Source organism: Sorex fumeus, unplaced genomic scaffold (assembly GCF_029834395.1).
Source record: "Sorex fumeus unplaced genomic scaffold, SorFum_2.1 ptg000043l, whole genome shotgun sequence".
NCBI classification, from domain to species: Eukaryota; Metazoa; Chordata; class Mammalia; order Eulipotyphla; family Soricidae; genus Sorex; species Sorex fumeus.
Genome location: NW_026606100.1, coordinates 47,868,796 through 47,896,183, shown reverse-complemented (window position 1 = coordinate 47,896,183; position 27,388 = coordinate 47,868,796). Strand labels below are relative to the sequence as shown.

Below are 27,388 nucleotides of genomic sequence, written 5' to 3'. Positions count from 1 at the left end.
CCCTATTTTTCTTTGGATTTTGGACCGCAGAATTTAGGACTTTCCCTCTTTGGTTTGTGCATACTGTCTGTGCCATTTGCCCTCGTTAGTAGTATACCTTTTCCGTCTCTTTAAAATAAAACCTGTGTGGTTTTTCACTGTCCAAAGTTATCAAGATTCATTTTTCATATTAATTGAAACCTCTTTCTAGACTTTTTGTTATTAGGAAATGCAGCCGTGAGCACCCTTCATACATGTACCATTACATGCATCCATGACTTTTCTGTAGCATAAGAAGTGAAATCCACAGGGTTTGCGTATTTAAAGCTTCTTACATTACATTTGGTAGCTTCTCAAGGCATTGTATTTATGAATCTTCGCAAATAGCGAATGAAGGATTTTCTCCTGTTAACACTAGGCATTACCAGAAGAGCTTTTCTTAAATGTTCACTTGGGTATTTGTGCACATTTCATTGACCTGCTTTCTAATGTTCTTGTGAGCAGTGTTATTTCTCATGTGCTACATAATAATTGAAGGCTAATTAGCAGTATGACTAAATAGTAATACTGCCAGTCTCCTTCAGACAGCTTCATCAGATGTTTCAGCTGAGTTAGCTGAGTGGTACATCTTTGCAAATTAGAACTTTTCACACACATACCTGGCCTTTCGGGGGTTTCTTGTTCTGTGAATCTAGAGTTTGAAAGATGGTGTATTTGAGGGTCATGGGTAGTGTTAATGGTTGTTTGGTGTTAGTGCCCTTGGATTAGAATTCTGGCTCTGTGATAAAAATGCTGAGATTCTTTTTTTTTTCCTGCCTCTGATGCAGATTGTGTGTGTGTGTGTGTGTGTGGGTGTGTGTGTGTGTATGTGTATGTAAATACTGCACATGAAAAGTGCTGAATAAATAGCCATATGACTGACCTTGTGTCTTTTATGCAGGTGGCACAAATTTATCAGAGCATTGAGTTTTCTCGTTTGACTTCTCTGGTTCCTTTTGTTGATGCTTTCCAACTGGAACGGGCCATAGTAGATGCAGCCCGGCATTGCGACTTGCAGGTATGTGCTAGAGGGGACAGTGTGAGAAGGGAGGGCTTCAAGGGCTAGATGAACACTTCCTTTTCTCTCACTTTTGGGACGACGGCACAATAGTAAGACTACTGAACACTTTTTTTTTCTTATCCAGCTAACCTTTTTAAAATAAAAAAATTATGCAATGTCTTCATATTCGTGTATAATGGTTCTTTAATTCTCTAAGGTTCGGATCGACCACACCTCTCGGACCCTTAGTTTTGGATCGGATTTGAACTATGCTACTCGAGAGGATGCTCCTATCGGCCCGCATCTGCAGAGCATGCCTTCCGAGCAGATACGGAACCAGCTCACTGCCATGTCCTCGGTTCTTGCCAAAGCACTTGAAGTCATCAAGCCTGCTCATATACTGGTAGGCCCCCGCCCCCGCCCCTCTGTCTCGTTTTGGACCACACTTGGCTCTATTCAGGGACCATTTGGAGTATCAGAGATTAATCCTGGGTGGGTTGCGTGCAAGGCAAGGACATTCCTGCATTGCTTGGGATTGGATCAGGGTCTGCTACGTGCAGGACCAGAACCTCTCTGTCTCTGTTTCATAACTTCTCATATGTGAGCTGTTAGTGCGCCTCCTTGGCTGGGGCTCGAAAGGAGATTTGCTAAGGACAAAAGTGACATAGTCAGTAGAAGCTTTCGAGGAGCACTGCCAAGATGATTGTATTGAGTTAGTAGTGTTTTGGTTTTGGGCCATACCTGGCAATGCTTGGGGCTCACTTGCTTGGTCTGTGCTTGGTCACTTCTTGGTTAGTCTTGACTGGGTTTAGGGGACCCTAGGGGATATTGGGATTGAATCCTGGTTAGCTTTGTGCAAGGCAAGCACCTTACCTGTTGTACTATCTTTCTGTCCCGAAGGGAGCCAATAATTTGAAAAATGTCTTCATTTATTATTAAAAATTCATGCAGTGGTAATACATTAGAATTACCTAGTGACATATTAGTACCTGACATATTAATACTGACACATTTTAAACTTGCATTTCTCTTTGAAGCAAGAGAAGGAAGAACAGCACCAGCTGGCTGTCACCGCTTACCTTAAAAATTCCCGGAAGGAGCACCAGCGCATCCTGGCTCGGCGACAGACAATTGAAGAGAGGAAGGAGCGCCTCGAGAGCCTGAATATTCAGCGTGAGAAAGAAGAACTGGAGCAGCGGGAAGCTGAACTTCAGAAAGTCCGGAAGGCCGAGGAAGAGAGACTGCGGCAAGAGGCAAAGGAGAGAGAGAAGGAGCGCATCTTACAGGAACACGAACAGATCAAAAAGAAAACAGTCCGTGAGCGTTTGGAGCAGATCAAGAAAACAGAACTGGGTGCCAAAGCGTTCAAAGATATTGACATTGAAGTAGGTAGCCGGGTGTGCCTGGACTCAGTCTGGTGCCTTCTCTTACAGGCGCTGATTTCTGTTTACTTGTTGGTCTAGTTATTAGGCTTGTTGCACTCCTTTTGGTATAGCTGGCTCATCGCAGTTACCTGCGTTAAGAATTTGTTCCTATATTTTTCGTTTTTGGGCCACACCCGGCAGTGCCCAGGGCTTATTCCCGGCTCTCCTCAGCAGTTGCTCCTGCCAGTGCTCAGGGGACCATCTGGGATGCTGGGATGGAACCTGGGCTGGCTGTGCAAAGCAGGCGCCCTATCTGCTGAGCTCTTGCTCTGGCCCTCAGGTTCTCTGCAGCTGAAATGCAGCTGTGGGTTAGAGGAGAAAGGCATACTAAGATCATAACCTGTAATTTTGTTGAAAATGAAAATGGGTTATTGTAAAATAATGGTCACACGTGTAGATCAACAGGTGACCAAAAATCCGGGTTAAATTTTAGAAAACAGTGCTCCAGGTTGACAGTTAAAAATATATTAACGATGATGCATTTGGATTATTTTCAGGATCTTGAGGAATTGGATCCCGATTTTATCATGGCAAAACAGGTTGAACAACTGGAGAAAGAAAAGAAAGAGCTCCAGGAACGCCTGAAGAACCAAGAGAAGAAGGTAAACGAGTGTGGAATCCGGTGCCTCACGTAGGCGAGGCCTTAAGTTCCACACGAAGCCGCACTTGATCTTTGCCTCCATTCGTTTGAATTTAGAAAAGGGTCTGGCACCCCAGGGCCAGTAAACTTCATTTAAAAAACTTTGTTTGTTTTTGGGCCACACCTGGCTGTTTTCAAGACTTACTCCTGATTCTGTGCTCAGGAATCACTCCTGGCAGGCGTGGGCGACTACTAGGGCTTGAGGAATTGGATCTCGATTTTATCATGGCAAAACAGGTTGAACAATTGGATCCTGATTTTATTATGGCCGGGGATCAAACCCACTTGGCAGCTTGCAATGCAAATGCCCTACTCGCTGTGCCGTCTCTTTCCCACCAGGAAATCTTAAGATTCCCACCAGGAATCTTAAAACTAAGAATTTGGACTCTGCCTGGCATTGCTCTGGGGCAGCTCTTGGGAGAGGGTCCCTCCCAGTGGTGCTGAGGCTTGAACCTGGCACTCCCGTGGTACGGTGGTTTGCTTTAGCCTCGTGTGCTACTACCCTCCTCCCCCCCCCCCCCCCCCCCCCGCCCTGGCCCAGGAGACTTTTATCCTCAAATAGGGCTGAAATTTGGATTTCTGATAATACCTTTGTTTTTTTGGTCCACCTCTCTAGCTCTGGTGGTGGTCTTAGGGGGACTGTGTGTGGTGTTGGGAACGAGCCCAGGTTGCCTGCGTGTCTTTCCGGCCTCATAATAGACGTAACATGCTAAGTTGGCAGAGAGACTTTTCTTTTAAAACTTGGTTTTCACGTCCTTTAGATCGACTATTTTGAAAGAGCTAAACGTTTGGAAGAAATCCCGTTGATCAAGAGCGCATACGAAGAACAGAGGATAAAGGACATGGACCTGTGGGAGCAGCAGGAGGAGGAGAGGGTAAGTCCCAGTCCCCTCGCTCCAGGACTTCCTAGTTTGTCAGATGTCGTTCGGTACCTCTAGTAAAACGGTTTTGTTTTGGGTTTTGTTAGTGCTGTGTGCTAACAGATCAGCGGAAGGTCTTTTCACAAGAGAGATTTAGAAAATGGAAGTTGGAAAATGCGAAGAATAGCAGATAGAGTTACCAATGCTATCGATGCAAAGTATGTACTTACTTGTGGCGTTCTGGGGCCGTGTCTGGAGGTGCCGAAGGAACAGCTCTTTCAGTGTGCAAGATGTTGCTCTCGGCAGTGCTCTGGGGCTCCATACACCTTGAGGATTATATTTATAGGATTGTGTAGTGTATTAATTTTAGAACTCCCCCCCCCCCCCCCCCCGATTTGGTGCCAGTTAGTGGTTACTTGCCATTTTGTTTGTTCTCTAGCAACTTGACAAGCAGTCGCTGGCTACCTTTTGGTCTCGATTTGTGTATTTTTGACTCTAGATATACGGAACTACATAATGTTTGATATTTTTTGTTACTGAGCAATTTAAAGACTTAATCTTCACCCATCAGTGCTCAGGGGCTATTCGTGGCTTTCCTGAGATGGGAGTGACCACTCTGTCCAGGGCAAGCGGCCATGGTGCTGGAGATCTGAACTGGGGTCAGCTGCTTGCCTCAGCCTTTCTGTTCTCTCCCTTGTCCCTTACTCTGTTACTTGAATGATAGAATAATCAAGTTCCAAATTCTTGATCAGATTTGTCCTTAAAACAAATTGCCTTTTTCATCTTGTTTGTTTCAGGGTATGGCAGGTATTGGCCTCGGGGCTAACTCCTGGGTCTGCGTGGAGATCACTCCTGTTGGGCGCTGGGACCCGACCTGGTTGTAGGACTTGAATCTGGACCTGGCTGCCTGCAGGGGGGCAGCCTCCTTGCTGCCCCAGCCCTTTGGCCCCAGATACCTCATTTTGGTTTCAGGAGTGAAGCTCGGGCTGGAAGGAAGATCGGCCAGCACTCAAGCGTGTGCGCCTAGCAGGCAGCTGCCCTGGCCTCTGTCCCTGGCACCTCTGGGGGTGGCCCCGGGAAGGATAGCAACAGGATAAGAACAGGGCGCAGTGCCCTATAGTGCCCTGTGGGTCCTACAGTGTTTTTGGGCATCTCTCTGGCTCTCTATGTTTTGGTGCTGTGTAAATAGTTTTCACTTGGGAAGTCTGAGAGATGGGCCCAGAAGGTAAAGAAATGAAGACAGCGCAAGCGCCTGGGGGCGAGTGCTGTGGAGTGGTGGTGCCTCGGCTTGGTGAGAGCGGGAGTTACTCTAGGAAGTCCGAGAAGTGCTGCAGACCAGCTGAACAATTGAGATTATTGGCTGCGGTATCTGCCCTAGGCAACTGGGGAAAGCCTGTCCTTTTAGAGTAGTTAATCCTGTCTTAACCTCCTTGTCGTTAGGGAGGAAAGTGTCTTAAACAGTGCTCACTGCTCATACTATTGACTCTGTTCTGCTTATTGAGGTATAGACTTCGCGGGGCGGATGGTCTCATGTCAGGGCCTGGCCATGCGGAACTGCTTGCTTCTCTGTCCTGTGGCTGGGGGCCCCCAGACTCGTGCTGGTCAGTGTGTCCTGAGCCATTGGATGCCGGGCATCGGCTTGGGGCATTTTGCATGGAAGTCGCGTGCCAGCCTCTGAGCTCTCACCCCATCTGAGGGGTTCTTCGATAGGCTGGTTTCTCTTCCTGGTACCACAGGCTTAAATAAAACTCCTTAGAGGCTTTGGGGGTGGGGTCTATTATCTGGGCAGTGCCTGGCAGCCGTGTGGTGCCGGGATTGGATCCTGGGCTCACACGAGCGTCGTGTGCTTCAGCTCTCTGAGCCATTCCCTGACTGCCCCCTTTTTCCTTTGTATTCTGAGCCCTGGGCCTTTCTTTCTCTGCTTGAGCAGGTTTATTAAGGTGGGGGGTGCGTGGGATAGTGCTCAGGGACTCTGCCTCTGCCCAAGGTTGACAGTTGGGGCTCTCAGGCCCAAAGGAGGCACTGGGCATCAGACTGGGCGCAGCAGAGTGCAAGCGAGTGCCGGAACCCTCTGTACTGTTGGGCTCTCTCTGCGGGTGCTAACTTGTGTCCCCGAGATTCAGTACTCCTTTTTCTCTCTACTTTCCTGGGGGATGTGTTTGCACAGATGGGTTCCCGTGCCTACCTTTGCTTGTTTAGGGCCGCATTCAGCAGTGCTCAGGGGTATTCCTGGCTCTGCTCTCAGGAATCACTCCTGGCACTGCTCAGGAGACCATATCGGGTGATCGGGATGAACCCACAAGACACACCCTCCCTGCTCTATTGTTGTTCTGGCCCCCAACTTTCATTTCTTTTTTAAAGACATACTCGATGGTTCTCAGTTTGCTCTAGACCAACTGCTCCACAAATGAGCTCTGATCCTCTGGTTCAGAGCCTCCCCCAGCCTACCACTTCACTTTTATAACAACACACACAAGTTCGATATGCCAGACACAGTAACAGCAAAGTCTCCAATGGAGACGTTACTGGGCCCGCTCGAGCAAATCGATGATCAACGGGAGGGCCTTTACTTTACTTACTTTACACAAGTTGGAGCGAGGTTGATAGTTTGTTTTCAAATGCTAGAGGTGCAGAGCCTTGAGTTTGCTTCCTGGTATCGTCTGGCTCCTAGACCATGCCTGGCTGTAGTTCTGAGAGTGCAGGCGGTGGGGTGGGCCGGGGTGGGGGTGTGTCCTCAAGCAGCAGAGCCCCTGTCTGCCTGGAGACCCTGCTTGTCATTGACAAATGTCTGTCAGGAGCTTGAAGTCAGTCAGTAGACAGGTGTTTGAAATTGACCCTTGTGCCATGTCTTCACAGATCACAACCATGCAGCTGGAACGGGAGAAGGCTCTCGAACATAAGAGCCGCATGTCACGAATGTTGGAAGACAGAGATTTATTTGTAACGCGACTCAAGGCTGCACGGCAATCTGTTTATGAGGTGAAGTTGATGGTGTTGGGGAAACATTTAGGCGGAAGTTGTTCAGTGTTGACTCAGTTTCATACTGGTTGGGAGGAATGCACCCGGCTGTGCATGAGGGTTTCTTTGGGCGAAGCTCCAAGGGCCCAGATGTGGTGCCACCCATTTAATCTGGGTGTACCAGAGTTGGCCGCGTGGGTAAGCTCCTGCCTGCTGTATCTGGCCCCCTGGTTTTTGTTTGGGGGCCATACTGGCAGCAAGGCCTGGGGTTTGCTCACTGTGATGTGGACGGACCATATAGTACTGGTGATCAAACCTGTTGAACTCTTGTTCAGACGATACTTAATTTTCCTTTGGGGAGAGTGGAGTGCCCAACCAGGCCAGGCTGCTCTATCTAGTCCAGCACCCGGGTTGACTCCTGGTAGTGCCGGGGCTCGGGCCTTACGTGGTGCTGGGGTCTAGCAGGGCTCGTCCCTGCAAGGCGAGCACCTTGACCCCTCTGCTCTCTGGGCCCTTTTGTAGAAATCAGAAATTTCTACAAAAATGATTTATCCTTTCTATTTGGTAGGTAAGGTATTATAAGGAGAAAATTAGGTGAAAGAATGCTAAAGTTTGCTTTTGACAAAAGCTTTTGCTTATTAATTGAGAAAGTTAAAAAGTGTCTATGGTAAGTTCTAAAGTAATATTCCAGTTCATTCTGAGTTAAAATATCTCTGGGTATAGATGATGTTGGTAACTTAAAAACTTTTTTTGTGAGGAAAATGTCCAGTCATATGGGAATTCTCATGGAATGGCAATGGAACATAGTTCAGCAGTAGAATTCCTGCCTTCAGTGTGTGAGGCCATGGGTATGATCCCTGGCTTTGCAATGCATATGTCTACCAAAAAGTCTTTTTTTTTCCATTTTGATGCTTTTTGGGGACCACTCTGGCAGTGCTTGGTCAGGAATCCAGCCTAGGACTTATGCTGTCTTCCTGGCAAGTGGCTCCAACTCTGAGCTTATATCCATCTCTGGCCTTCAGAACTCTTATTTTTAGACTTAGGGCCTACCTGGGCTGATGTTCAGGGTTGTTCCCTCAGCTGCTTCCGAAACCCACGTTGTATCTGAGAACAAACCTGTGGAAAGCATTTCCCTTGACCCTTTATTTGTTTATTTATTTATGCTTTATGGGTTGCACCCGGTGGTGCTCAGGGGTTGGTTACTCCTGGCTCTGCACTCAGGAATTACTCCTGGCGGTGCTCGGGACCATATGGGATGCCGGGGATCAAACCTGGGTCAGCCACGTGCAAAGCAAATGCCCTACCCTCTGTAATAAGCTCCAGCCCTTTGAGCCATCTCTCTGATGTAGAAGTTTTGTCTCATTACTTGAAGGTTGTTTTCTATGGCTACCAGAAACCTGCAGCTCTTTGTTATTGGGTTTTTGAGTCACGTCCTGCAGTGCTCAGGGTCTGTTCCTGACTTTGTTCTGGGGTCACTCCTGTGGGTGGGGGGACCATATGGGATGCCAGGACTCTAATATGGGTCAGCTGCGTGCATGGTAATCTATCTATTATACTATTATCACTGTCACTGTCCTCCCTCTCATCGATTTGCTCGAGTGGGCACCAGTAATGTCTCCATTGTGAGGCTTGTTACTGATTTTGGCATATTGAATGCGCCCCGGGGTAGCTTGTCAGGTGCTGCTGTGCAGACAGGATACTCTTGGTAGCTTGCCGAGTTCTCCGAGAGGGACGGAGGAATTGAACCCGGGTCAGTTGCGTGCAAGGCAAGGCAAACGCCCTACCCACTGTGCTATCGCCCCAGCCCCTAATATACTCTGATTTAAAAAAACAGTTTTTCTTTTAGTGAAGCAAGTAGTTTTATTTAAAGAAATTTACTTTAAAGAAATGTGAGGGGAGAGAAAGAGAGTGAGAGAGAGTTCAAGAGAGAACATGAGCTTCTCCAGAGGTTACAGAACCTTAACGTATACTATTATACTGTACCTATTATGCTATCTCTGGCCCCAAGAAATTCGCAGTTTTTGTTTCTTTTTCTTTAAGACTTAAAACCTCCTGCGTTCAGGTGTGTGTAGCTCAGTGGTGGGTGTGTCTCTCATGAAGCTCTAGGTTCAGTCTTGCCCTCACAGGGAATTCAACAAATTCAGCAAAACTTGTGAGCCTGTTGATTTCTCGAAAGTCTTATTCTCGGTAATCATCCAATTACAGGAGAAACTTAAACAGTTTGAAGAGCGACTGGCAGAAGAAAGACATAATCGCCTGGAAGAACGCAAGAGGCAACGGAAAGAAGAGCGCAGAGTAACTTACTACAGAGAGAAAGAGGAGGAGGAGCAGAGGAGGGCCGAGGAGCAGATGCTGAAAGGTCAGCCCCGTGCGGCCGGGCGGGAACTGGGGGCTCCTGGGCAGCTGCTTGAGTCGGTGCAGTGATGTGCTCGGCCCCCGGCCTCAGCAGTCTCCCCGCTGTCAGTTCTTTCCTGTGTGAGGTCCCGTCCTTCATTCACACCCGACTCTTCACACCTTGATAATAGTTTTTTCTCTGGAAATTACTGTTACCTTGAGCTCTTTGGCGGGGAGGGGCATACCTGACCCCACTCAGGGTCTGTCCCAGGTGGTGCCCGGAGACCACATGTGGTGTGGGATTCGAACCTGGGTCAGGGTCGCAGCAGTGGTTGCATACTAGGGATGTACCTTCACTTTCCTGCGCTGTTGCGCAGACCCAATACTGTTTGACCTTTTTTTTGGCTTTTGGGCCACACCTGGCAGCTTTCAGGCTTCCTTCTAGCTTGGGGCTCCCTGGTGTCCAAAGCATTTGCTCTGCCTATTAAGCCCCCAAATGCTATTATTTTTCTTTTTTGGATTTTGGGTCACACTTGGCTCTGCTCAGGGCTTACTCTCTGGCTCTGCACTTGGGGATCACTCCTGGTGGCCCAGGGATCTAAGATGATGGGATGCTGGGGATCAAACCCAGGGCAGCCACGTGCAGGGCAAGTGCCCTACTCTCTCTCCAGCTTCCCAAATACTCTGTATATGTAGAGGAATTTTTTTGCTTGTTGCTTTTTGTTTTGGGGCCATACCTGGTGATGGCTCAGGAGTTACTCCCGACTCTGCATTCAGGAATTCCTCCTGGTGGGCCTTCGGGAACCCCATGGGGTACCAGGGATTGAAACCTGGCTGGCTATATGCAAGCAAGTGCCCTACACTGTAGAATCACTTCAGCCCCTTATACTGTTATTTCTAATGGTAAATAACATAAGACTTTCTTAAAATGCATCCTGTAGCTGATTATTTAGAAAGTCTTTATTTTTTTAAAATTTTTATTTTTAAATTTTGGTCACCTGGCCATGCCCAGGGGTTATTCCTGGTTCTGCACTCAGGAATCACTCCTGGCAGTGCTCAGGGAACCATATTGGGTGCTGGGAGTTGAACCTGGGGTCAGACACATGTAAGGTAAACTACCTGAACCATGCTTCAGCCCTTATTTAGAAAGTCTTAAGGGTTTATATACTGCTTTTTTAGTAACAAAATTACAACTGGATTTGGGGCGAAAAGGGGATAGGAATCACACTTACTGTTTTTGGTTTGCTTGTTGGTTGGTTCATTTATTTGTTATTTTGAGGCCATATCTGGGTGTGCTCAGGCTTATTCCTGGCTTTGAGCTCGAGAATCACTCCTGACAGTGCTTGGGGCCCCACATGCCATTCTAAGGCTTGACCCCAGCCCACTCTGAGTGTGCTAGAACTGTGCTGTCTCTGCTGCCCCTGGGAGCCTCACTTGATGACAATGTTTGTACAGAGCGGGAAGAGAGAGAGCGAGCTGAACGTGCAAAACGTGAGGAAGAGATGCGGGAGTATCAGGAACGGGTCAAGAAATTGGAAGAAGTAGAAAGGAAAAAACGCCAAAGGGAGCTGGAAATTGAAGAACGCGAGCGGCGTCGAGAGGAGGAGCGGAGACTTGGTGAAGACCCACTCTCTAGAAAAGTGAGTATGAATTCATTGACGTGTGTCACCTCTCTTGCACAGCATGTTTCAGATTGGCTGTGTGGACAGTTATGTTGATCTTACGTTGGGCCATACCTTGTTTGGATCAGGTGTGTTATGTTTTCTTCATATGGGAAGAAAAATCAGACTCTGCAAAACTGGGATTTTATAGACCTGTGGAGAGTATTTGCTGGTAAAAACTGTGGGAGGGTGGGCTACCGACACAGTGCACTGTTTGGCTTTAGGGTTAAGGTTAAGTAACTGGCTATGGGGGGAGTGTCTTGCTTCTTTGTCTGCCTCACCTGTTACCAGATGTGGGTGTCGAAGTTGAACTTTGCCTCATACATGCAAAGCAGCCGCTCGGCCGGCCATATTCCCAGCCCTAACGTGTTGCCTGTTCAGGACTCATCGAGCCTCACGAGTCAAACCTTATTTCTTTGGAGGGGGAGCGGGAGGCATATTTTTGGATCTCGCCTGGCAGGACTCAGGACGATATGGGGTCCAGGGATTGAACCCCGTCGGCGCTTGCCCTGCCCCCATCCATCTCTGCTTTCTGTTTTGTGATTGTAGGCCCACTCCCGCAGTGCTGTGAGCCCTTTCTGGCGCTCTGCTGAGGATTGGGATACAGTGCTGGAATCCTCTCTGCAGCCTGTCACAGAAGTTTTACATTGTATTACCATCTCCTCCTTTGTAGAGTTACTTTTAATTTATATCTCTTGTTTTCTAGGTCTATGCTTGCCTCTTGGCATTTTTTTCTCTCTAGAGTAAAACATAATACAGTTTTGATCAATTCAGATTTTTCCCTTAGAACTTCAGGCCTGAGCTTGCTTTCCTAATACACAGAGACCCTAAAGGAAGTTCAGTTCTTGCAGGTGTTCGGAATTTTCTCATTCTTTGACTAAAAGGGAATTTAGAAATTTCAACTAAAGCTTTTTTAGGTGCTGTCTGTATTGTCCTTCCTTATAGGATCACAATTAACAGTGTTCAGGGCTTACTCCTGACTCTGTGCTCAGGGATCACTTCTGGCAAGGCTTGGGGACCATACGTAGTGGCAGGCATCAAACCTCCATTGACATTTGCAAAGCAATTGCCCACTGTACTATCTCTGGTTCCAGTGTTCTTTCTTTCTGGAAGCTGGGATTTGTATCCTTTCAGAGAATTCAGTACTTTAGGAAGATCAATTTTTATTTTTTGCTTTTTGGGTCACATCCAATCATAGCACAGGGGTTACTCCTGGCTCCGTGCTCAGGAATTACTCCTGGCAGTGCTCGGGGGACTGTATGGGATGCTGGGAATCAAACCCGGGTTGACTGTGTGCAAGGCAAAAGCTCTACCTGCTGTACTATTGCTCCAGCCCCCAAATTTCTTTGTTTTTTTTTAGTGTGCAATCATTTATTAAGTCTCTTCTAGATATTTACAAACATAAGAAAAGAGTAGACAAAAGATTTAATTTTAGATAGTTTAGCATAAAAACATCAAATACATGTATCGATTTTATACTATTACATTTGAAATCTCAATTTTCTGAATTGATAAACATTGTTTTTTAAAGAACACTGTCTGAATAAATGAAGAAATAGTGAACAAAGCTATTTCCCCTCAAATGGCCTTCAAACATCAAATGCTAGTTAGAAATTAGTTTTGCAAACCTTTTCTTTTTTGCTTTTTGGGTCGCACCCACTGGCTCTGCAGTCAGGAATTACCCCTTGCCGTGCTTGGGGGACCATATGGGATGCTGGGAATCGAACCCGGGTCGGCCACGTGCAAGGCAAACACCCTCCCCGCTGTGCTATCGCTCCAGCCCCGAGTTTCGCATACCTTTAAGGAAAAGATTGATCACTATGCCAAAAACCATGTAGAGCTTCTCAAATGAATTTCATAACATTGAGATCGAATTTCTTTAAACTAGGAGCACTTCCCCTTTTATCTATTCTTGACTTTGAAAGTTCTCCTTTTGCTTCTTCCATCTCAGATCCTTTTGCAGTTCAGTAAGATTGCTTTCTAGTTTATACGGTAAGAGTGGGACCTGAGGAACCCACTTGGATGGGACCCATCCTTCCGTAAATAAATCCCCCCTTCCCCCCGGCCCCTTTTTGTTTTGTTTTGTTTTGGGCCCTACAGCCAGTGGTGTTCAGGACTAATTCCATATGCCCCTTGACTCCTGTCTCTTTGGCTCTAAATATAACTCTCGAATGAGCTCCCCTCTCTGCCTTCGCTCTATTCGAAAGAACCACAAAATAGAAACACCATCCAATAGAGAGGCACCTGTTTTTTGGTAGGTGCGTTCTCCACTGGGTCTGGGCCTTCAGGGCTATCCCCACTACTGCTCCGGGCCGTGCGTGCCGGGGAGTGAGCTGACCCAGGTCCCAGAGCACGCCAGCCATGTGCTTCAGGCCTATGAGTTGTTTGTTCAGGGGAAAAGTCCTGCTGAGGGGCTGCATTGGGAGAAATAGTTTGCATTGAGAGAAATAGGGGTTTTTGTTTGTTTCTTTAATTTCTTAAGGGTTTGTGGTAAAGCCACTTGAATTCCTTCTTGATTAATTCACAGGATGACTGTCCCTCCTTGTTTCCATACGTCATGTGTATCCTCTGTGTCTTCTTGGTCTCAGAGGTGGCTCAGCCCCTGGCCTTTGTGACGCTTCACTTCTTGAGGGCCGGTTCTTCCCAGGAGGTGCTGGTTTTGCGAGGGGCTGCTCCAGTTGTTTCCTGCTCATTGATGTTGGAGGGCTCTTTGCCCAGACACGTTACATTAAGTAATGAACTTCTTAGGAATCACCAACTTGGGCTTCTAGTTAATTTTTTAACTCTGTGGAAATACTTAGATTCGCACTCCTTCTATTAAAGAGAAAAAGTAAACTTGTTAATTTCTCTTTTCTCTTCTGAGAGAGGCGGCTGGACTGCACCCAGCTGGGCTCTGTGCTTGGTTCTGGCTCTGCCAGCTTGAGCCTGTGGAACCAAGGCCAGCACCTTACCCGCTACACTATCTCCTGGTGCCAGCTTTGATTTCTTTTGGACGACTTGAATTTCATAGGCTCAGTGTCCTGGTCCTGAGGCTAGACCAGCCGGTCAAACGGTTGTATCTTATTTCTTGAGGCGACCCTATAGGTAGCTTTCAGAGTTCAATATAATATATAGTGTAGGTGATAGAATTGTTGCTTTTTTTTTCTTTTTTTCCTTTCTGGGTCACAGCCAGCGATGCACAGGGTAACTCCTGGCTCTGCACTCAGGAATTACTTCTGGCAGTGCTTGGGGGACCATATGGGATGCTGGGAATTGAACCCGGGTTGGCCACGTGCAAGGCAAATGCCCTACCTGCTGTGCTGTTGCGCTTTTTGTTTTTGTTCCGAACCTGGTGGTGTTTGGGGATCACGCCTGGTGGAACTCAGGGGCCCTGTGGGGTGGCTGGGGATCGAATCCAGGTTGGCCGTGTATCAGGCAAGCATCCTACCCACTGTCGCATCTCTCCAGCCCCGAAATGTTCCCATTAAACTAGGCACATTGCCCTGAACTAAAGGTATTGCTACCTTCCATACTTTGCCGTTTGATTTGGGGATTTTAGAGCTACACCACCCCCAGTGGTGGTCAGGGTACCAAGTGCAGTTCTGGGGAGCAGTATTTTGAAGTCCTGTTAATTCTTCCTGCGGAGATTTCATTTATTTACTCAGCCTCTGCTCACCTTGTTCAAAGAAAATCTGAGGACTCTTAAAGATGAAGTTGGCATCGATTTACAGTTTTATTTATTTTTGGGTCCCACACCCAGCGGTGCTCAGGGGTTATTCCTGGCTCTGCACTTAGGAATTCCTCCTGGCAGTGTTGGGGATGCCGGGAATTGAAGCCGGGTCACCTGTGTGCAAGGCAAATGCCCCATCCATTGAGCTATAGCTTTGGCCCTGCAGTTTCACTTGTAAGTCTTAGGGTTGCAGGGTCACTCTTCCACATCACCCTCCAAAATACCAGTGTCCCTCCACCACCATCCCAACTGCTTTGCCCACTGCTTGGTCAGCTTTGGCTTGTTCAGTTTCACCCAGTTTTGACTTTTCCTCTAATGTCTGATTTTGGACATTTTACTGATTGTATGGGATAGTATATCAAACTTTTTCTTGTGGTATTTTGATAATTCTTAAAGCCCCCAGTGCACGAGGGGGCGAATTTTACTGCTCCACCATCCTGAGGTGATGTTAAGCATAGAAACATTTATTTTGGGGGAGGAGTGGGGAGCCACACCATACAATACTCAGGGCTTACTCCTGTCTTTGAACTCGGGAATCACTCATGACAGGCTTTGGGTTGATGAGGATTGAACCTGGGTCAGCCATGTGCAAGGCAAACGTCCTCCCTACCTGCTGTACTATGCTCCTGCCCTTAAGATTGTTAAATACATGTGCAGAAATGTTTTATGTTAGTAGTTAAGAAGTTACCAATGAGTGTCTCTTCTTTTGATTGATGCAGGACTCCCGTTGGGGAGATCGAGACTCAGAAGGCACATGGAGGAAAGGCCCCGAGGCGGACTCTGAGTGGCGGCGAGGCCCCCCGGAGAAGTAAGTGGGCGCAGGGAACCACTGTGGGAGCGCTGAGGGGTTTCTGATTTGGTTTATTTTGTAGGGAAAGGACAGCATTGAAGGATTACATGTGTTTAACAATGATTTAAATGTATTTATAGTTGACATTAACACTGCTGTAACTTCTGACCTTGAAGAATGTCGAGGAATTGCTGTCTTGGATTTTGTTTTTAATGGGGTAGTATTGGCGTTAGGGCAGTAAGCCCTTCGCACCTTCTCCCTCTGAATTTCAGATCAGCTCCTCTTTTCAAATGATAGGTTTGAAACGGTCATACAAATAGGTTGAGATTCTGTGTATATCTCCTTCTAAAGCTGTTTTCTGTCGATCTAGAAGCTTCGTGGCTGTCTCTAGTTAGAACACACATAGGCTGGGTGAATTGGACGAGGTGAGTGAGGTGCTGCGGGGCGTGGCCAACGGTTTGCTGACGGTTTGTTCCCGCAGGGAGTGGCGGCGCGGAGAGGGCCGGGACGAGGAGCGGCTGCACCGGAGAGATGAGGAGAGGCCGCGGCGCCCTGGCGACGACGACGAGCGGGAGTCCGCGCTCAGGCCCGACGAAGACCGTGTCCCCCGACGGGGCCTGGACGACGACCGCGGTCCCCGGCGCGGGCCTGACGATGATCGCTTTCCCCGCCGCGGCCTCGACGACGACCGGCCGTCCTGGCGCAGCGCTGACGAAGACCGGCCTCCCCGGCGGGGTGGCGACGAAGACCGGGGCAGCTGGCGCCACGCCGATGATGACAGGCCACCGCGGCGGGGACTGGATGAGGAGCGAAGCTGGCGTGCCGCCGACGATGACAGAGGACCGAGACGGGGGCTGGACGACGAGCGGGGCCCGCGGCGTGGAGGCGCCGACGATGACCGGCCGTCCTGGCGCAGCGCTGACGACGAGCGGGGGCCCCGGCGCGGGCTGGACGATGACCACGGCCCTTGGAGGAACATGGACGACGAACGGATGCCCAGGCGCGGGGCGGACGATGACCGGGGGCCGTGGAGGAACATGGACGACGAACGGATACCCAGGAGGGGCGACGACGGGAGGCCTGGCCCCTGGAGGCCTCTGGTCAGGCCAGGTGAGCGGCCGGGCGCGGGGGCTGGGTGACTTTCTCAGGAGAACCCTCCCACGGGAGGCGGGATTCTGCTGTGTCAGGGCTCCGCGCTGAATCCGTGCTGCCTCCGTACTGCAGGCGCTTTGGTGCTTTCCCTGTTTCCCGCAGAGCACTCAAAGTGGAGTGACTCCCTGACAGTCGTCCTGACCTGAGGCCATGAGCCTTGGGTGGGCTGACTTGGCTGTGCCGGCGTTGCTCAGGGGTGCTCGCTGGCTTTGTGTGCACTGGGTGCTGCCCCGGGGCGTGAACCGGCTGGGCTCCGAGACCCGTGAGCTCTATTTAGCTCCTGAGCTCTCCAGCCCCTTGCTCGTGTCTTTTGCGGGTACTCCCACTGTGGTGCTTGGGGGTCCATGTGATGTTGGGGGGTAAACCTGGGGACCCCCGATGCAAAACACATGCTCCAGTTGTCAAGGTTTGTCTTCCTGCTTTCTCATTTTTGAGAAATTTTGCAAACACATATATGTTGTCTTGCTTCTTTTGCTTCTGCGAGTGCTTAAGATTGGATTTCCGGTTAGACATGGCACCTTTGTACCAGCTGGCGTTACTCTGGCATTACTTTGAGCTCAGATCTTTTAGCGTTCTTAAATCTATGCACTGCTCCTTGCCTCTGCAAGTTGGGTCTGGACCTCTACTTTTTGTTTTTAAATTACTGTTACTTTTACTGTATCTCTGAGTTACAGAGTTACAAAGTTGTTATATTCAGGTGTACAATGTTCCAACACCAGTCCCTTCACCTATTTCTACTACACCAATATCAGTACTTCCTTCCCCCCCTCCCCCCCAAATCACCCTTCCCCATGGCCGGCGGTCCCCTTCTGGGCCTGACATCCCCCCCACCCCCGTCTCCACCCGAGTGCCAAGCTTCCTACTGGAGACCACTTCTGCCCTTCAGTTTTCTTGCCTCTTGAACCTCCACTTTGACCTCAGCTGCCAGCCATTCCTGATGTCTTATTTTTGAACAAAAGTCAAGAGTTATCTGTTCAAAAATAAGGAGCTTCCCACCTTTACTAGTAGGATGGAAAGGGTTTTAATAAGTGGAATTTTGTTATGCTTGGTAACATAATAAAACTGCTATATTTATGAAATTTCACTTTGCTGCCACGCGCATCCTGTGGCTAAGAGAGATACTGATCACAGGCTCCGAGGACTTGTCTTTTTCACAGTTGGGTGGGTGGGAAGGGGAAAGAGACTTACTCCTTGTAACCAGGGGAAGAGTCTTGGTCGAAAGGTCTTACAGGGTGTGAGGAAACTTGGAATTGGGCTGCCTCTCGCAAATACGACCCTGTTCCTCACCCTGTGTCTTCTAGTTGAATTCTGCTTATTGCTGTCTTAATAGACTTACACTTGAAGCCTCGGCAAATAGACTTCACCCAAACTATTACTAGCTTTCCTGTACGTGTGGTAGAATAACAACAGAAATCCTAAGTAGGAGCGCGTGACTGTGAAATGAGCTGTAAATGGAGCTTTTTTGTTTGTTCGTTTTCGTACATGCCCAGGGGTTCTCCTGGACGTAAAGGTAAAGGCCCTCCCATTGTTCGTCGATTTGCTCGAGCGGGTCCAGTAACGTCTCCATTGGAGACTTTGTTGTTCCTGTGTCTGGCATATCGAATATGTCGCGGGGAGCTTGCCAGGCCCTGCCGTGCGGGCGAGATACTCTCGGTAGCTTGCCGGGCTCTCCGAGAGGGGCGGAGGAATCGAACTCGGGTCGGCCGTGTTGGCTGCGTGCAAGGCAAACGCCCTACCGCTGTGCTATCACTCTGGTTTCTCTTCAGATCGTATAAATCGTATACTCTTGGACGTGCACTCAGGAATTGTCCTGGTGGTGCTCAGGCGACCATATAGGATGCTGGGGATCAAACCTGGGTTAGTGGTGTGCAAGGCAAATGCCCTACCTGCTGTACTATTGTTGTGGCCCCATCTTCAGTATTTTCTTACACAAGGTTGGAGGATTGTTTTTGTTCAGTGTCAAGGATGACAAGAGACATATTCTACCTTTGAGCTATGGATTCCTGGCCTGGATGTCTCTTAAGTTGTGTTTAGAATGGTGGATTGAAGTCAACAACACTGTCTTGATTAGAAAAATTCTTACTTTAACAGGTGGATGGAGAGAAAAAGAAAAAGCCAGAGAAGAGAGTTGGGGTCCACCTCGAGAATCGAGACCACCAGAAGAACGCGAATGGGATAGAGATAAAGAAAGAGATAATCAAGATCGTGATGAAAATGACAAGGAGCCAGAGAGAGAGCGGGACAGGGAGCGAGACGCCGACCGAGAAGATCGCTTCAGGCGGCCCAGGTTTGAGTACTTTCCAGCCGCTACTGCCCGTGTGCTTCCAGCTCCGGCTGGAGGGCCCACAGCCTGCCCGCAGCGCCAGAGATTGACCCCGGGGTTCCCATGTGCCAGTGACGTGCACTTCATCCCTTTGCGCGGTCTCCCGGGCCCCTCTCTGATTAAGGTGCCAGAGATCAAAGCCAGGGACAGGCGCTGTGCTCTCCCACTGAGCAGAGCCCGTCCTGTCACTCTGTGAGGCTAAGAGCTGGGAGTGTCCTCTCCAGAGGGGCTTTGCACACAGTCACTTGCTTGGTGTGCTTGACTGCTTAGCGTGTAGAAGGTGCTCGGCACTCCTGAGGGCTCTGTAGAGGCTGACCACACGGGGGTCAAGACAGCTGGATCGGCATCGGGCCAGTGAGGTGTTCTCACCTGGGCTCCCGTTGGGCTTGGTCACGTGCGCCTGCTGTGTGCAACTTGTCGTTTTGGTGGTCCTAGGGATGAAGGTGGCTGGAGAAAAGGACCCGCCGAAGAAGCTTCAAGCTGGAGGGATTCAGGTCGCCGTGATGATAGGGATGACCGTCGCCGTGATCTGAGAGACCGACGAGACCTCGACAGGGACCGGAGAGGCCCTCCGCTCCGCTCAGAGCGCGAAGAAGGTAGGGGAGGGGGGATGTTTTCTCTGGGAAGAGCGGGGTTTGTGGGAACAGAAATATGACAGCAAACTCACTGCTCAGAATTCCACTTTCAGGAGTTCACACATCTCTAGTTCCAAGTGTATTAGAATCGATTGACTAAACGCACGTAATTAAGGAAATAATGGGCAGTTATTTAGAAGTCACGTCCTGGTGATTAAACTTAAAAGTGTTCCACACTGTAATTGTAACACTGCAATACTATTTTTAATGTCCTCGGTGTAGTGGGGTCGTAAGTGTATCATATTCTTTTTGTGATGCTGGGGATCAGCCAGGCCACCCAAGCGAGGTAAATGTTACACTGCTGAGCCCTGTCCCTGGCCTTGGGAGTACTTTTCTGGGTAATTTATTATGAAGTCTCTTTAACATTAATCAGAGAGCCTTTTGCTACTCACATTCTCCTTCAGCCAGATAATCATGACCTTGCCCTGAAATAGTCTGCAGTAATGTTGCTTTCCCAGACCATTGACATTTTGTGTGGCAAATGTTTTTGTCAGATAATTGAATGAAAATGATTCAGGATAGTTACTGGCTTTCTATGGAAGTGGTTCTGTTTTGCTTCTGCATTACACGATTTCTGAAGGTTTGTGGGTATTAGACTCAGGCCTGGTGGTGCTAGCACCGAGCCCGAGTCTCCTTGCATCACCGACAGTCTCCCCAGTCCCATTTCTGAGTTGGTTGAGGGATTCTTCCTTCACGTCTGTTCATCTCGGCGATAGAGTGCCCCGGGAGCTTAATTCTCTCTTTCCTTTCTTTTCGCATTTTAGTCAGTTCTTGGAGACGTGCTGATGACAGGAAAGAGGAACGGGGGGAAGAGCGGGAGCCCCCTCGCCGCGTCCCTCCGCCAGCTGTTACGAGGGACCGAGAGCGAGACCGAGAGCGAGAAAGTGGTGACAAAGAGAAGCCCTCTTGGAGAGGCGACAAAGATAGGGAATCTCTGCGTCGTACTAAGAATGAGACTGACGAAGAAGGATGGACCACGGTACGACGTTAAGTCTCGCTCGTGGATTCGAACTCGTGTCTTACATGGGTTTGATGACGTTCGGGGATGATTATACTGTGCTTCAACCAATCTCAGTTGGATTCTTTTAATGTTCTCTCTCCATAACACAAAAAGCATGAACTTGTATTAATCCTATATAATAGATTGATCATGCACCGTACCCACAGAAGGTTGGAATACCATGCCATTTTCTGGAATTTAAGGTGTTGCATTATTTCATCAATCATTTGTTTACAAAAAAGAAAAACTAAAAAATAAATTTGAAATGTGAACCCTTCAGGTATTGAGTAACACACCTGTATCTTGGCATAGAAATGATCTTTTTTTTTTGTTTTCTTTTGTTTTTAAAATATCTGATTAATTTGGAATGAGGTATGGTTCTGTTTTAGAAAAGTATTTGAGAACTTAAAAGCAGGGAGCTGAAACAATTTTCACGCCATTAGCAATTGATACGTACCTCTGTATCGCTTGAGGTAGCTATTGTTATAAATTGAGAAAGTTTTTAGGTTCACTCTAACTGCAGTAAACATTAGAATACAGTGGATTTCTCTGTAGGCTTGAGAGGAGGCGAGTAACTCGAAAGCAAGCAGGCTGCAGTCTCACTGTAGTGACAAGACTGCTTGAGTGGGAATCCGAAACAATTAAGCCTTGAAATTTTAAAGCATTTGGTAAACTATTGCTGAACTTTTTCTGTTGCCAATAGCAAACTGCTTTTCCATTAATGGAGAATTCATGCCTTTCAAACATTTTAAATATGACAATATTTATAAATGTGTGGTTTGGAGGATTGTTTTTAAGTTCTTTTTCCTAATTTTCTTTCTCTCCAGAATAGATTCTTTGAACAAGTAATTTGTAGTAATGACTGTGTTGCCTTCAATTTTTGAGTGTAGTAGCTATGTTAAAGATGGACTCTCCGGTCTTATTGAAGCCAACACAGAACTTGCTGCTGTGGTTTTTCTTCAATGATAAATAAAATACTTACAGAATTTTAGTGTTGATTTGTGATTCTAGAGAAAGTGTTTTGTAACGGTGAGCTTGCATATTCAGTCAAGTTTTTTGCTAAAGTTTCATCAGTGCCAGTGTCTCGAAGCCTATAGTATCAAAGAGCAGAACTTAAAACAAAGCAGATGCAGCTAGGTTGGTTTCCGCTAAGTTCCCCTCCTTCCGAAAGGGACCCCATACCCCGGTGCTACCATTTATACCCTCTCTGTGCTCTGTTGCATGGACGGTGGGTGTGGGTGTGTTAGGGAAATAGTGCTTTCCCAGGATGGAGTTTGCAAATTCCAGTGGCTTTGCAAGGCACTTGATTTCTGAAGTTGAGCAGCAAGAATGCCTGATGGTGCCCTGCAGGATGAAAGAAGGAATAGAATACTGTACTGGGTCAGATGCAGCCTCTTCTGTTCATGTTACCCGTGATGGAAGCGAACGTTTACTTGCTAACTGGTATTTCAAGAAAACGGATGTCTTTTACGAGTCCTCTTATCAAGTTAAAGAACTTGGACCTGAAATCTGTGGAGGCTTAGGTTACTAGAAAACAGGGTATCTGTGACATGGCAGACAAGATTGTGTGGGTGAGTTGCAGGTACACGTCTGGTGTGAGAAAGTGCCCAGGCCCTCCTGCAGACACACTCTTCTCCCAAGTCCTTTCTTTCTGGGAGTCGAACCCCCCAAGGCCTTGCAGACTTGCCCTCTGGACACCCCAGTGTGTGTTATCAGGAATGGCTTCCACGTGACAGTGCTGCTCCATTCTGGAGGGAATTGCCCTGATGTTGCTAGAGATGGGTCTGAGGCTGGAGGTGTCTGAAGTGGCTCCCCAGGGAGGCTGCCTTAACAAATACGAGACCAAAGACGGTTTGTTGATCCTGACTGTGGGGGAAGGTGTTGCCGAGGGGCGAGGAAGGAGCAGTCTGCCGAGCACTGCTGCCCTCTCCTTGGGTCTCCCACACGGTGCTCCGGAGCTTCAGCTCCCAGCAGCTCTCTGCCGACATGTCTCTCACCCGCAGGGTGGTTTGGGGGCGGGGGGCGTGCGATTCTAACTGGGGTCACCCTCATGCAAAGTGTGCGCCTTAACTCTTGTACTGTCTCACCGTGAAACTTGGAACACATTAAACTTTCTTCCCCTTTGTGGTTTAACTTTGACTTACTACCAATTTCTTGCAAATAAAATTTAATTTTGGAGCTCCCGGAAACGGACTTAATGGAAAATGGGAATTCAAGGAAATCGAGAGCCAGCGGCGAAGGCTCACAGGGAAGCACTGGCGGCCGAAGGCTGTGCCACCACACGGCGCAAAGCAGGTGCCTCTTGAGGCTTCACATCGCACTTCCTTTGGGTTTGGGGTTTGGGTCACAGCCGACCCTGTGGGGCTCCCGGGCTACTCATGGGTCAGTGCTTGGGGTACTGTGTGGTTCCAGGGATCAGGTTCGGCCTCCCAGGCCTTGGGAGCCATCTCCCAGGCTGGCCCTGGGACTTTGGTGTTTATTTGGGGGTGGGGGGTGGGTGTAAATGTACACAGGTGCTACCCTGGCTCTGCTCAGGGGACCAAGAACCGCAGTGGTGTCGGTCACAAGTGAGGCAACAGCCTCCCCTACTGCACGGTCTCTCCAGTTCCCTCATTTGGATTTTAGAACTTTGTGTTCCAGCCTTGGCATCTTCAGACGGTTTTTGGCCATACTGGCCTATGTTGAGGGCTTACTCGCCGCAGTTCTAAGGGGGTCATATGGGAAGGGGGCACGGGCAGGCATCAACCGGAGCGGGCCACATGCAAGGAAAGTGCCCTATCAGCTGTACTATCGCTTCGGTCCCTTGATTTTTACACTTGTAAGGCAAGTTGTTGGGGGCGTCTGGGGGACCATATGAGGTGCGGAGGATTGAACCCAGCTCAGCCACAAGGATCGGTGGCCTTACCTGCTGGGAGTATCTGTTTGGCTCCAAAAGATAGGATTTCTTTGGTCCTAATTTTAGCTTTTTAAGAACTGGAGAGAAATGAAATGTGTTCATCTTCTGTTGATGCCTGAGTTCCAGTGTCGGGGAAGGGTCTGAACCCAGAGCCTCACAGTGCTGAGACCGCACTCTGTAACGGCCACATCCTCAGCAGAGGCTACTTGATCTTCCTTGGTGTCCATCTCTGGGTTTCCCCCCAGCCCCGCAGGGTTCAGGGCTCATTTGTGGCAGCATCGAGGGACTATGGGGTGCCAGGGATCCAGCCCAGGTCAGCTGCATGCAAGGCAAGGGCCCTCCAGGCTGTACAACTGCCTGCTTCTGACAGGCTACTTTTCAAGTAGATTAGTATTATGGTTCCCAATTAGTACTGTTAATCCTGTTTTCTTTTTGGGGTGCTAGTCATCAAATCCAGGCCCTCCCTTGCAAGTGCTCTCTGTCACTGGCCCCTGATACCTTGGCAGATATCCAGGCCTTCAACGTAGTCTATCTTCAACATAGTCCCAGTTCCAGCAAACTGGGTATCAGTATGCAACTGCTGTGAGCACATCCTGTCTGGTCTCACATTGCTGTGGGGATCCTTAGGTTAAAACCGGGGGCCTGGGACCTGGAAAAGACCCCGGCTCTTAGTAAGTAGCTGAGTTGACTTCTGCACCAGCTGTCTCTTCTGGTTTGGCAAATACAGATAATAAAGCCTGGAGGGTGAAGCCACACAGCGGGAGAGTATGCAGAGTTCCTGCTGAGCTAAAAACTGAAGCAGAACAATATGTTTCAGGGAAGCTAAAAAAACAATTCACCCAATTTCATAAAGCCGCTTGAGCTTAGGTCCTGTCAAATCTGAAGGTTCCCAGTGGGTGGGTCTAAGTTTGTTCATACCGAGTTTGAAGGTTGCTTTTAAGCAGAAGGGGTTGGGGGCGGTGGGGGACCAAGGGAGGGCATCCGCCTTGCTCTGAGGAGCAACGTGCCCTTTGCTCACGTCTGTGCTGGGATTAGCTAGTCATAGAAAAGCAGTCTGGCCTCCAGGGCCCTGGGTACACTCCTGGGGCCTGTAGACAGTTCATTTCAGATGGGGGTGTACTGTGTGATACCTCTTGGTATGATACCATGCCCCCCGTGTGATCGGGTGATGGAGCACGAGATGTGGAGGGCTGGCAAGCTTAGGGGGCAAGTCTCTTGGACTCACAGGGGTCCCCAAGCAGACGAGAACCCCACCCGCCAGCTGTCCGAAGTGCTTATTCTGGTTTGAGGATAGCTCACGCTCAAAGCCAGAGGCCCCCCATCAACTGACAGGGAGTGGAACCTTCCAGCCCTCAAAAGATTCCATCTTCTACTTAGCGTGAGAGGTACCAGCTGGAGTAAAAAGCTTCCTGCTCTGGGAGCCCTGAAATGAGCAACGCGGTGAGCTAATCCTGCTCTCAGCCCTGCTTTTCATCTCGACATCACGAATGTTTTCAAACTGCAAGCCCGGGTGTGTGCAGACAGAAGGCCAGAGGAGCAAAGCTGTAGACAAGATTAATTCATAAACTGATACTGTATAAATACACAACCTTTTTAAACAGCACCGTCTCAAGTGTACACAATATGATTATAAGTTGGCACGATTTTTTTTTAAAGGTGAAAAAATGCTAGCTGCTAGCTCAGTAATAAAATACCTGGTACATAAAATGATAAGGAGGAGCCATATTCTTCTACCTGTTACAGATTGTGCACGTTCGCTCCTCCGGCTAGGACAAGCGAGTCACGAGGAGGGAATAACCCCCGCCCAAATCAACACTGGCAAGTTTTACGCCTTCACTTCTCAGAAACGGGGATGGTCTCCCCGGGCTGGCTTCCCCGGGCCCCAAACCACCGACCGAGGACAAGAAACGGCTGGTTTCAAACAATCAAGTCATTTTGCCAACGTTCCATAAAATTGCTAAGTTGTCCGTCCAGCTCAGAGGCTGTTAAAAAAATATTCTAAGGGCTAGTAAAGTGCCTCCATTCATAAAACGAAACCACGAAGATGTAGAGGAGACAATCTCATACCGACTCGCAGCGAGGTCGCCGGGCGACGGGCGCGGTAACTCAGCCGCGCCTCTCCGGGGTGGGGGTGCGGGGGGACTCGGAATCCGCGCGCGGTGCTCGCTGGCGGCGTGGGCAGAGACGAGAGCGAAACCGAGATTGTCAGCGTCGAGCGGACGAGTCCTCCGTGCGCGCGTCCGTCCGTGCGGCCTCAGCGCGGCTTCTTGGCGGCCAGGCCGTCCCGGGCGCTGCGCGGCGGCGGCGGCGGCACTTTGGAGAGCGGGCAGTACTTGATGGTGTGCGCGTTGTCCCCGCTGGCGCCGCACAGGGGACACGTGTAGCGGCGCAGCACGGGGCACAGCACCCGGCCGTCGGGGCCCTTGAGGATGTGCGTGGTGTACAGCGCCACCGCCTCCTTGTTGTTGCGGCAGAACACGCACACCTGCAGCTCGGGCTTGAGCAGGCGGCCGGCGGCCGGCCCGGAGGCGGCGGGGTGCAGCCGGGGCTCGGCCGCCCAAGCCGGGGCGCGCTCCTCGCGCGGCGGCGGTGGTGGCGGCGGAGGCGGCGGCAGCGGCGGCGCCACCTCGGCCGTGGTGGCGGCGGGGATGGGGATGGAGATGGGGGCGGGCGCGCCCAGCAGCACGGCGGCCGCGCGGCCGGCGAACGGGCTGAGCCCGGCGAAACGCTCCTCCAGCAGCCCGGCCTCGGCGGGGCCCGCGCACAGCTCCAGCGCGCGCAGCTCCAGGTAGCGGCCCCGCGCGCCCGGCTCGTCGCCGCTGCTGTCGTCGCCGCCGCCGCCGCCGCCGTCGTCGTCGTCGTCGTCGTCCACGTCGTCGTCGGGCGGCCCCAGCGCCGGCCCCCGCGCCCCCGGCCCGGCCCCCGCGTGGGGGGAGCAGCAGGACGACGACGACGACGAGGGCGGGGAGCCGCGGCCGCCGCCGCCGCCGCCGTCCACCGCTTTGGTGATGAGCGTGGCGAGCCCCAGGTAGTCGTTCCACGAACTGAAGGGCTGCGGGTGCGCCGGGCCCGGGGGGCTCACGAGCGCCATGGGCGGGGGCGCGCGGGCGCGGCGGGGCGAGCGGGGCGCCCAGGGGAAAGCCTCCATGGGCGGGCTGCGGTGGCTGCGGTGGCCGCGCGCGCCCGCCGCCGGCGCGGGCCGGACGGAAGGGACGCGCCGAGCCTGCCCGCCGGCCTGCCGCGGGGTGGGGCCGCCCGCCGCCTTTTATCGGCTCCCGCTCTCCTCCCCGCCCCCGCCGGCCGCGCCGCCGCGGCCCTGCCCCCTGCGCCCGCGCCCCGGACGGAGGCGGAGCGGAGGCGGGCGGTGCGCGCGCGGCGCGGCGCGGCGCGGCGCTGCGCCCGGCCCCGGCCCCGGCCCCGGCCCGCGCGCCCCTCGCCGCCCGCGCGCCGCGCCGCCTCCCCGGCTGCCGGCCGGCCGGCCCCGGGCGAGGGGGCGGGCGAGGCGCCGCCTCGGGCCCCGGCGCTAATTGGCTGCTGACCCGGCCCCCCACCGGCGCCGCGGGCGTCGCTCCGGACGCTGATTGGCCGCGGCTCGGGGCGGGGGGCGGACCCTGCCCGTGCAGCGGGGAGGGAGGGGAAGGGACCCGCGAGAGGGGCCGGGGAGGGGCGTGCGCCCGAGCGCCGGGTCTCCCGCTGGGCCCGGGCCGGGGAACAGGTGACCGCGCCCGGGTCTCCCTCGGCCTGGTGGTGCGTTTCCCCGAGGACCGGGCTGTGCGCAGCGACGGGCGCGCCCAGCCGCCCCGGGTCTGTTGGAGAAGCCCCTTCCTCCCCGCCGCCCCAGCAGCGGCGAGACCGCCCGGGGAGGCAGGACTGGGCTCCAGCTGAGGATGCGGCGGTCCTGTCCGCAGCAGCCCGGTCACCAAGTAACTTCGGTTGGCGCGGCGCTCCGGAGAGTTTGGAGAGCAGTGGAGGGACGCACTTCTCCCCG

At 50.8% G+C, this 27,388-nt stretch overlaps 2 protein-coding genes and 1 non-coding gene across 3 annotated transcripts in view; 2 read left to right on the top strand and 1 right to left on the bottom strand.

Moving 5' to 3' along the window:
• The window catches only part of EIF3A (eukaryotic translation initiation factor 3 subunit A), a 39,573-nt gene extending 18,071 nt beyond the window's left edge, over positions 1-21,502 (top strand). The window contains exons 10-22 of the mRNA XM_056120973.1: positions 920-1,036; positions 1,236-1,421; positions 2,056-2,403; positions 2,940-3,044; positions 3,844-3,957; positions 6,799-6,921; positions 9,106-9,259; positions 10,690-10,874; positions 15,324-15,412; positions 15,876-16,504; positions 18,638-18,833; positions 19,305-19,465; positions 20,269-21,502. Of these exons, the coding sequence (XP_055976948.1) occupies positions 920-1,036; positions 1,236-1,421; positions 2,056-2,403; positions 2,940-3,044; positions 3,844-3,957; positions 6,799-6,921; positions 9,106-9,259; positions 10,690-10,874; positions 15,324-15,412; positions 15,876-16,504; positions 18,638-18,833; positions 19,305-19,465; positions 20,269-20,495 (2,634 nt within the window). The 3' untranslated portion in view covers positions 20,496-21,502. The remainder of the gene's footprint in view (positions 1-919; positions 1,037-1,235; positions 1,422-2,055; positions 2,404-2,939; positions 3,045-3,843; positions 3,958-6,798; positions 6,922-9,105; positions 9,260-10,689; positions 10,875-15,323; positions 15,413-15,875; positions 16,505-18,637; positions 18,834-19,304; positions 19,466-20,268) is intronic.
• Positions 441-569, top strand: LOC130029961 (small nucleolar RNA SNORA19). The gene has a single exon (XR_008793410.1). It is a non-coding gene; the product is annotated as a small nucleolar RNA SNORA19 (small nucleolar RNA).
• Positions 21,503-25,648: 4,146 nt separating the features above from the next.
• On the bottom strand, positions 25,649-26,675 carry NANOS1 (nanos C2HC-type zinc finger 1). The gene has a single exon (XM_056120917.1). The coding sequence runs from the start codon at positions 26,546-26,548 to the stop codon at positions 25,655-25,657; it is 894 nt and encodes a 297-aa protein (XP_055976892.1). The 5' UTR covers positions 26,549-26,675; the 3' UTR covers positions 25,649-25,654.
• Between the last annotated feature and the right edge of the window lie 713 nt (positions 26,676-27,388).